Source organism: Trichechus manatus, unplaced genomic scaffold, assembly GCF_000243295.1.
Source record: "Trichechus manatus latirostris isolate Lorelei unplaced genomic scaffold, TriManLat1.0 scaffold00021, whole genome shotgun sequence".
NCBI lineage: Eukaryota > Metazoa > Chordata > Mammalia > Sirenia > Trichechidae > Trichechus > Trichechus manatus.
This window is the reverse complement of record NW_004443957.1, coordinates 6,387,917-6,398,477: the sequence shown is the minus strand read 5'-3', so window position 1 is coordinate 6,398,477 and position 10,561 is coordinate 6,387,917. Positions and strand designations below refer to the sequence as shown.

General features: G+C 44.7%; 1 protein-coding gene across 1 annotated transcript in view; it reads right to left on the bottom strand.

Annotated features, from left to right (window-relative positions):
- Positions 1-1,862: 1,862 nt before the first annotated feature.
- Positions 1,863-10,561, bottom strand: part of SIPA1L2 (signal induced proliferation associated 1 like 2) — a 243,289-nt gene continuing 234,590 nt past the window's right edge. The window contains exons 20-22 of the mRNA XM_023728023.1: positions 7,862-7,985; positions 6,864-6,945; positions 1,863-2,672 (exon numbers count right to left, since the gene is read on the bottom strand). Coding sequence (XP_023583791.1) covers positions 2,526-2,672; positions 6,864-6,945; positions 7,862-7,985 — 353 coding nt within the window. The 3' untranslated portion in view covers positions 1,863-2,525. The remainder of the gene's footprint in view (positions 2,673-6,863; positions 6,946-7,861; positions 7,986-10,561) is intronic.

The following is a 10,561-nucleotide window of genomic DNA, read 5'->3' as shown; positions in this document are numbered from 1 at the left end:
TTGATATTATGCTACTTTTCTCCTTCACCTTCCCCTTGAACTTAGAACAAAACCCAAATGCTATCCTGGCCTACAATTCCTTAAACAACTCCTTAACGATCTGGCTTTTGCCTGTCTCTTCAAACTCACTTCCTAACACTTTCTCCTCCACTACCCATTTTCCGTACATCCTGCTTTCCCAGATTCCTTGAGCACTCTGAGCCCTGGGGCCTTTGAACTCTGTGTTTGCTCTACCTGCAACACTTCCCCACCTTCTCATGGCTTGTTCTCTCTCAACTTTCCAAAGTCATCTACTCATGGAGGTCCCCCTGACCACCCTGTCCAAGTCTCAATTCCTCATGTTTAAAAAGGGATTACTAGAGTACCTACCTTATAGGGTTGCTACGTAGATAATAAAGGGCCAAGAACAGCACCTGGCACATAGTAACTATTCAAAAAAATGTGGCTACTGTAATGATTATTTAAGGGAGCCCATCCCAAGTATTCTTTCTTTCACATTTTGAAGAGACCTTCTGTTTGTCTTCTGATATTAGACTGTGAGTTCCGTGGAGATAGATCCTGGTGGCTCTAGATCACTTTTGGATCCTCTGTTCCTAGCCCAGTGCCTGGCAGACAGTGAAAGGAGTGAAAGGGAGAGACCTGCAATGTTTTGACTCTGAAGAGCTGCATCACTCGGTGCGTGCTGGACGTGTGCCTGTGTCTTTCAGAGAAGGCGGCTCCATGCTATGACACTTACGTTTATATTTGCTAGAGGAACATTAAGGATGCTGTTCAAATGTGAGAAATTCCTTTTAGGGAAAACTCTAGAAAACACTTTGCTTCCTGTGAATTTTAGGTATGGTTTCTGCTCTAAGACGGTCGAGAATTACGTCTTACTGTGTTTCCCTCCCTACTTTGGCCTACGCTCAATGTCTTCTTTCTGTCTTATGTCTGATTCAAATTTACAGTGACCTGTTCCTGATTATTTTCAAATCCCTACTATTTTATTGCAGTCTTACCTACTATTTATTGTAAAAAACACCAAATTCTTTGTTGAATAAGATGATTATTTTTTTTAAAAAAGGGCAGCCTTGAGTAAATTGCTTAAACTGATCCTCAGTTTACTCATTTGTAAAATGGGATCCCACTAGCTACCTATTAAGTATACTGTTAGGATTAAATGAGATTAATGAAAAGAGAATAGTGTCTGATACCTAGCAGGTATTAATAAATACTAGTTACTCTTCACTTTAAATCAGTTTGGGATTCTATAAGAAGGTAGCTAAACAGTATTTAATACAGATCAAGATCATAAATGACCTGAAATAAATTCACATACATTGACTGTTGACATTCTTAGACCATAAGAATCTATAGTCACCTGACAACACCATTACTTATGTGGACTTCTTTTAAACCTTTATTAAAAAAGCAAAATGTATGTTCATCTCAAATATAACAGTTAAAAATGGTAAAGCAATACAAACAACTTGGGTCCTAGCAGCATCCAATTGTTAGAATTTCCCCGTCCCACTTCTCAGTCTATTTCTGGCAAGCCAAGTCTGTTCTGAGCTTGCTGCTATCTACCTTCCTCATCATAGTGCAGATAAAACCAAATTTTATAAAATTAACAATTTAAGGTTAAATAAGCTTAAATAAGGGTGTTAAATACAAGACACTTCATCAAAGCTTCTGTACAAAGATAAACAAATTTGGCATTGTACAAGTGATCCAGCTGGCTCACAGCATACAGGCAAGTTCTAGTAATTAAGCCGATTTACCCTTTTTCAGCAGAGCATTAACTATACAAAAGTGAACTAAGAGCTGAAGTGACTACTCAGTGAGCCATTTACAAGGCATATGTATCTTCTTTTTTTTTTTTAAATCAGAACACTGTTAATATTCAGGCACCATTTGTTCCTGCAAATAAATAAGTCTCTAAAGTAACTGCATTCAAACTAGTTTTAAACCCATCAGTGCTTTTTTTTCTTCCCCCAGCACAGTTTTTCCAACTATTTACTATGCCTCCATTCTTATTGCTATGGTAATGTGGCTGTGGAAATATAACTACTGTACATACAAAAAAATAGAGCACCTTTAACATTAAAGTATATGTCTGATTATTTGTTTTTATGCTTATCTTACAATACTAAAGCCCAAACTATGGTAAATTGCTTTAACATCTCTACCAGGTCACCCGATAAATAGGAAATAAAACCCAACTACCTTCCCTCTTGAGGTAAGCCCCAGCCAGAGCACCATTTTAGTAAATCTAAAAGGAAAAGGCCCACACCGACACAGGGGTTTACATTCATCTTTACACCAGGAGTCATATTCATTTTCACATCAGCCTTGTTCTCTGCTCTCACAAGGGGCCACCAAAAAGGAATCGAGGCTCCAGATCTTGCTGGGATGAATGGCGCTGGACAGAGTGGAAGAGCAAAAACACTACTACTGCTTGAAAGCACAGTTAGACACCACAGTTCTGCGACTTCGCAGGGACCACGGGCATTCTCATAGTGGTCCCTTCATGGGGTACGAACGGGTTAGGATTTTTTGTCAACACTGTTGAAAAACCATTCTGTGAATTTCCGTAGCTGGGCCGTCGCCGTCTGGGACTCCTCCTGCAGCCGCATGTTATCTTGTCTCAAATGTTGAACTTCAGCCTGGAGAACCGCCTTGTCCTGCTTCTCCTGGTGGCAGAGGAAACAAACTGAGCTGTGGATGTAACTGACAAGTCTCTCCTCCTAAGCCTATATTTCACCTCAGCTGGGAACCACGAATCCTGTATTCTCATTTTTTACTTATTTACTGCTTGAAGGGAGACAGGGCTTACTTTCTTCAGTGAGGTAACTTGCCTGGTCTTGATTTCTGCCAATGAGAAAGGGCTGGGGGCAAACAACTCTGCACAGTGCCTCCTTTCATTCCATTTGGCTCCCAATTTGTATTAAGATGGCTGTTATATATGATGGTTATAATCAGTTTATATAATCCTCTACCCCAAAACTGCAGTGAGACTACAATAAGTTAACAGTAACATCCTTTAAAAAATGCAGAGTTTTCCATATGAACTTTTTATTTACTGTGCAAATTAATCAACATAGCTATTACATACGCTCACAATGAAATAAGCACTTAGGCAGTTCATTGCATCTTAAGCCTTTCAGCTATACTGTGCTCCTGTAATGAATGACCTTAAGAAGTGAGTCATTAAGAACTGTGCATAACACAAATTTCAGTTCTCCAAGTGCTGACAGGGATGCCTTTCCCCAAATACGGAAAGAGGGTTCATCATCAGAGTGTAACCATTGCGACTTTTTAAATGGGATCTGACTTGACTGCTTAGCCCCACAGACACCCTGGTGCTTGGCCCCTCTGTAGGGTCTGCCTTCAGGAAACCCTTCGCCTGTATGGCACTACTCTCAAAGTTTCTCCTATTTCTTGGTTCCTCCCTAGGTGTCCCCAATGTCACCTGTCTCGTCACTGGCTTAGAAGACCAGTCCCAAGAGGGAGGCTTGAATTAGAACTGATGATCAACTCTCCGTAGGACATCAGGACTAACCCCATCTGCCCTGCAGATGGACTTTCTGAAGTCGCTGTAAGCAGTTCATGCTCCTCCGTCATTCCGGGACGCTCGTTCCAATCTGGCTCAGACATCCCTGCTGTGATCTCACTGCACACCTCTCCACACCCCCAGACCTTCTGACTGTGACCCTCTCTGTGGAACTCTCATCCTGCCACTTAAACCTCAGTTCTCAGCCTCTTCTCTGAAACCTTCTCATCTTCATGCTCCAAATGACTCAGCCTCCCCAGAGGACACTGCTCCCTCAGCAGCCCCCAGTGCTGGTGAACTCCCTGTTCCTCACTGCTCGGTCTGGATTACTGCTCCTCCCTAAAATGCCAGCTTCTTTGAAACACATGCCCTTAGATTTAAGACCTGCTAGCCTTTTCAATTATCACTGCATCCCCAGTCCCTGTCATCACCAATGGAAGATGCTAGCACCTGGTTCACTCCCCCACCCATTTGTCATCCTTCCTGACCACTTCAGCTCTACTTAGATGTTCCACCCCAGCACCCTGGACATGCAGCCTCCCCACACGTCCTCGCAATGATCTGGAAACCCACCGTCCTCAGCACCCACTCCCGTGGCCATACCCTATGCTGCCATTCCCACTAATTGCACCCCTTCCTACAGCTGTTTCAAGCTCTCACTTTCTGACCACCTCCTGATTTTTAAAATAATTTCCCCAGATCCTGTCCCCTCCACTAACAGTCTAATCCACTGATCTGACCTCATCTTCACTGGCCATCAGCACAATGACTCTCCGTTTATCACTTTAATCACAAGCTTATCACTCCAGTGTCCTTGTCTTTTCTCTCCCTGTCTTGCTCTACTGACTAAGCCCTAGTCTATACCTCCAGCTGGAGACAGGGTGCCCAGCCACCCTAGCCTGCCTGGGACTTTCCCAGTTCTAGCCCTGGAAGTGTCCTGCCCCAGGAAATCTCGCAAGGCTTCCCTCCCTCTCCCCATCACCCTCCAGCTACTGAACTCCAATTCTCTCTCCTGGGATAGCAGGACAAAGGCTCAAAAGAGTTGTCTATACTCCCCCTCCAATTCTCCTTCTCCTGTTCCCTCCTGAATCCACTCCTCAGGACTCGATTGACATTTATTACTTGGTGTCACCAACTCTCTCCATGTTGTCTAATCCATCTGTTCGTTCTTTCAGCAGCATTTGACAGAGCTGATCTCTCGCCTCCTTTTAAAAGTACTTTCTTCACTTGGCTTCAGACACAGCATGCTCTTCTGTTTTCTCCTGTCTCAATGGCTACTCCTTCCCAGGCTCCTTTGCTGGACCATCCTCTTCCTGACACTGGAGCACCTGAAGGGCTCAGGCTACAGGCCCCTCTTCCTGAAGCCTCCAACCTGACCCCTCTGACTTCCCTTCCCTGATGCCCTTAGCCTGCTCCGTCATGATACTTCCCACCTGTGGAAATACCACCACTGTTCACCCAGCTGCTCAGGCCAAAAACCCAGCATCATCTTTGGTTGTACTTTCACATCTCACATCCAATCCATCAGCAAGTCTTGCGGACAACTCTCACCATTCCCAACATCCTTCTTCCCTAGACTATGGCAAGAGCTTCCTGGCTGGTCTCCTGCTTCCCTTCTTATCCTTCCTCCTCCACCATCTACTTGCCAGAAAGCAGCTGGAGTGATTGTTTCAAAACATAAGTCAGATCGTGATCATCTCTTGCTTAAAACCTGTCATTGGCTTCCAATCTGCTTCAAACAAAATCCAAGGTCCCTCCCAAGCCTGAAAGAGCTGTCTTCTCTGCCTCCTACTGCCTTGTTTTCCTCCCTTCCCACTGTCCTCTAGTGCCCCACTCCAGATACAATGGCCTTCTGAACATACATCAAACTTCTGCCTCAGGCCCTTCCACCAGCTCTTCTCCCGGCCTGGAACACGCTTGTCACCAGATATTTGTATCCCTGGCTCCGTGCTTTATTCATGAGCCTGCTCAATCAGATGTCACTGCTTCAGAAAGGCCCTCCCCACCTCTCTCCCACTGAGTCACACGCTAGCCCCTTACCTTACTTTATTTTTGTCGCATTTATTACTGTTGGCATTATATCTTGTTTATTAGCCATGCCACCATGAGGGCAGAGTTGTCTTATGTTCCTAATGCCTAGAACTCTGTAACAGGTTCTCAGCAATTCGTTTTTGAATGAATGAATGGGTAACGCCCACATGAAGCAGAAGCCATCACAGGTACCCTCTGTCTTTCTTTAACCACCAAACTTAGACCCGTGCCTGGCTCTGCACCTGTCTTTCTCCCCTTTCCTGGATTCTAGTGCAAGCAGTATCTCTCTTCTTCCCTGCAGCTCATCCCTACACCTGCCCCTGGGGCCCATCCCTCCTGTCTTCTCCAGGACCCCACATTAATGATCACCCTCTCCCTGCTGCACCCCCAGCATAGCCCCCTGACGAGCTCCTCCTTCCTCCAGCCTCGTCCCCAACCTAGCATTCACATCTATAGACGATCCCCTCTTATTAAAATCCTTCCATGGTTGCCTTTTACTTTCAGTCTCAACATATAGTATGCTTTGTAGGATGTTCCCTATTTTTTGTCCAGCTTCATCTCTTCTGCTCTCATCCACACCCCTGATGCCTCAGCTATGCTGAATCACAGCACTGCAATTCCCCAATCAAATGCTGAACAGGAGGCACCCCCTGCATGGAATGCAGTCTTCCTCCGGCTGACCTTTACACACCTGTGGCTGAGCCCTGGGCATGCTTCTAGCATAGCACTCTTCATCCCACTGAACTCTCCACCTGTCTGTCACCCATCTGAGGCAGGGACTGACCCCAGATGTATCTCCAGGGTCTAGCACCGTTCTGATGATACGCCAAGAGTGCAGCAAATGTTTGTGCAATGAATTATTTAATTTGTTTTTAGGGCCGACAGCACGGGCTGATGTGTGGAGTGGAAGCCCTGAGGGTCTTGGCGCTGACTAAGCAAGAGCACAACAGCTTGGGGAGACCAGGCTTTCTGGCAGCAGACTCCTCTCATGTCAGCTCATAAATACTTGGTGCAATTGCTAACTTACTGAATCAAAAACTGCTAGCCTGCTGTGTTTCTACCTCCCACTGAAGACTGGCTGTACAGGCAGCTTGTCTTAGTTACAGTCCTCCACTGTGATCCTCTTGTCCCCTAATGAAATATATTAGTCCCAGGCCAGAAAACGGAAACAGATCTCAGGAGTCCCCCTGTCTATTTATTGTCTGGTTTTGTTTAGGGCAGTTATCTTTCTTGGTCTCTTCATTTTCATTTGTAATAGCTAAAAGGGAGTAACAGTATAATTTCCAATAGATTGCTTTACCTTCCGAAGGTCAGTCTGCAGTTGTCGGAGAATTAACTCCAGCTGATTGACTTTGCCAGTCAGTGTTGATGGAGATCGCTCCCTAGCAAATAAGGATATAATTAGAAAGACTCAATGAAGTTGAAGTCAAGACACTTCATTCAAGTTTTTTGTTGTTTCTTTTCACTCAAAATTATTTCATGTGCAAGGAAATAAATAATATTACATCAGACTGAAAAAGTGTATGTATTACTGCTTTGGTAGAAAGTCCTTCCCAGGTCTCTACTGATATAAAAAGGGATTCAGAATCTCTACAGACATATGGGTTGGTAGGAAAACAAAGGACAGAACACGTAAATGAGTTTAGCCAACCGAGACAAGATAGACCAGAATGAAGTCCTGGGAACCAAATATACATTCAGTTTCCCCAATTTGCTGATTATCGATGTGAGCATGTAAGTTACTGATAACTCAAGTTCATATACAAGTTGGAGTCAGAAATGGATGACACTGGGAAAGAATCTATATTCCATGGGGGATAAATGTCACGAATTTCTGAAGCACTTCAACAGAGAGCAGGAGCTAGGGTCAGGAACTAGGGGTCATGAAGGGAAATGTGCGGTGGCCAGATCAGCATGCATGGCAGCAGAGGCAGATGGTGGCTTGACAAGTGTAGGGCTGAGATCAGCAAAGTGTACCTGCCTAGTGCCATCACAGTGACTTCTGTCAGTGAAGCTCTACCCTCCTGAGCAAAGCACTGGTAGCAGCTCCTCAACCTGTCCCAGCAGGCAGGGCCTGCCTACAGGGCGGAGCAGTCATGCTGGGCATGGGACTACATGTCCAGCACACAGGGCGGAAGCAGAGTCAGCCCCCATCAGTCTCCCCTCTGGATTTTGAGAAAAGGGGTTAAGACACATAGGTGGGACATGGTCTTCCGGGCTGACTGAGGTAAGCTGAGTAACTGTTAGTTATGGGGGCTTGGGATGGGGGAGTGAAGAGGGGAACAGAGGTTCACATACCCAGTGGTGTCCAGGAAATCCTTCCCATTGCCTGGGTCTACACATAAGGGTAGCTCCTGAGCCCCTTCCAAGTCCTGCATGTGCTGCATGTCTGTCAAGGTACAGAAGGAGGCCACTCTCTGGTCTGGGCAGGGGAGAAAACACACAGAAGGGGGTTCAATAATAGCCCACTAACGATGCTTCTTAGTGGAAATAAAATCTTTTCCCCCCTCCAACTCAGTTACTGCCCTGTTTAAAACAAAACAAAGAAAAACAAACTCAGGCAAGCTACTGACAATTAGAAAGCATGGAGATTGGCTGTCCTTCCTGGGCTGTATGGCATACACACATCACAGCCTTGAGGACGACTAGCAGATCCTATATTTGCTAGAGCCAATTTGCTTTCTTCTTTCCACATCCCAAGAAATGCCCAAGCTGCCAGTTGTGCATGAAATAACAGAGATAGATGATGACTTGATTAACGGTAACCAGGAGACAGACCTCTCCTCAAGCTCTCCCCAAACCCGGAGAACATTCTGGAGACAGAATGCCAGACCATTATCTCCCTTCAGCATCCCCAACCCCCAGAGCTTGGGTAACCATGCAGACGTGCAGACATATGAAATATAAAGGAAAGTTCACAAAGTATCAAGAGCCAAGGATCAGCCCCAGACAATCACCTAGATAGGACGTGTGGTGACAGAGCAGCCCAAGTTCTTCATCTGAGTCAATACCTGAAATAAGATTTAGAATTTTCCTATGAACAGAAATATCTCTCTGCACTTGAGAACCTCTGGAGCCCCCATACAGGTCAAGTAATGGTGTCATGTAAAAATACAGTGTGCACGTGTGCACTCCAAAAAGTCAATTTCATGTAATGCCAACAATGTGGTTAGATTATGCCTGTCATGCTTAACTTTCCTGGCTGAGTACATGGCATTAGTGTACAACAAAGACATGTGGCATACCACAAATCCAACCATAAATATATGCCACAATTTTGGGTTTATTTATATGACTCACTCTGAGATATCTCACTCCAAGAATGTGAAGACAGTGGTGGTAAGGGAGATTAGCTAAGTAATCTCACTAGAAACCCTTCAAGGAAGATCTGAAGGGCACAGTATTTATAGCAGAAGGAACAATGATCAGTATGACTACAATGCCCTATCTTAGCACACGGTCATTTCTATTCTTGGCACCAGTAACTTCATAGTCCATGTTTCAAAAGCTAAGTAGGAAAGGGAATGTAATATTCTTCAGAATAGGTACTGAGTTAGCCCAGCTCTGGAGGCTAAACATTGACAGAGAACATTGGACCAGAAATGCTGAATGGTATGCAGAAAAAGGTTATGTTTCGAACAATGTGGAAGTGAGAATCGGGAATGTATCTAATTATCCACTTTTCCCCATCCCCTAATGCCTCTCTCCTTGGTTTCTGAGCACACATATGCATTTACAGTTGGAATCTGAGGGCCATGGCAGGTGCATTAATGCTGCTGCAGTCTTTTTTATATGATTTGATTAATGGCTGAGAAAGTGCATTTGGGTCGGTGTCAGTGGTGCTCTGTTCTTAATTTATCCCATTCTCTTTCCCTCTGGCTGCTGGGTGAGCCGCCTAATGAGGCTACCTGCTTGTTTGGTTTATGGAGGGTCATGCACTTTTAGTTAATTAAAAAGGATGGCAATGTCGAAGGCTGCCAGGAGCATCTGGAGAAAACCTGGGGCTGTAAAGTCTTGGACATGGTGCTGGAGATACAACCAGTGCCCGACTAAAGGTCTAAGGACCCCCTGAAAGTGGAGCAGAGTGTTCACCAAGCTACCCATTGCACAGGAAGTTCTTCAGCCTCCTCCTCTGTCAGGCTTTCTAAATACCTGCAACAGGAACCAGGTGTCCTACAACCCACATTTCTGTACAGCATAAGAACATCCTTCTCCACACTTCAAATCTTTAAGAGATGATGAAGAGTTTGTAACTAACCAGTCCCGAGAGACAATCACGCTACCAATTGGGTACTGAGTAGTAGGGTTTTTGCACACAATGAAATCATTTGTAATTTAATTCCTCTTAAGAACATAATTTTGGCATTGGCAAAATTAACTAAGTGTACTTCTCTCCATGATACGATGTGACTGACAGAGGTGGGGCAGGAACGATGGGGGATGCTGGCGGGGGAGGCAGCTCTTAGGGGTGGGTGGGAAGGTCTGGGCTGTGGATTTGTCCAAGCTAACGTCTGTTCTCAAGGGCCCCAAATAATGAAACACAGCACATCTTTTTCTTTTTTTTTTAATCAACAGGAGATGCATTTTATTCCTCAATGAATTTAACTACTGATGAAGAAGGAATGTCAAAAGAAAATGATAAAGCATTTTCCTCACTTTTTAAAAGAGCTCCACTGACTCATCCTCATTTTATGCAATCCAGTGGTGCTTCGGTTATGATTCTATCTTTCTTATTTGGATCTGATAGTCAAGTCTAAATATCTGGATGAAAACATCTCAGCTGGCTTCATCTATTTTTTCCTTAATTGATAAAATACCCACATATCTGACAGAAACAGAAATCGCTACTGGCAGCCATTCAGATATTCCTTGGGGAGAAACAAGGTCCTACTAGTCAGGAGGCAAGAAGCCAAAAACAGAGTTGTGCCAGCAAGGTAGTTTCACAAAGAGGATTTTACTTTTGATCTGAAAAGCCCTGGGTGGGGGTGGGGGTGGGGG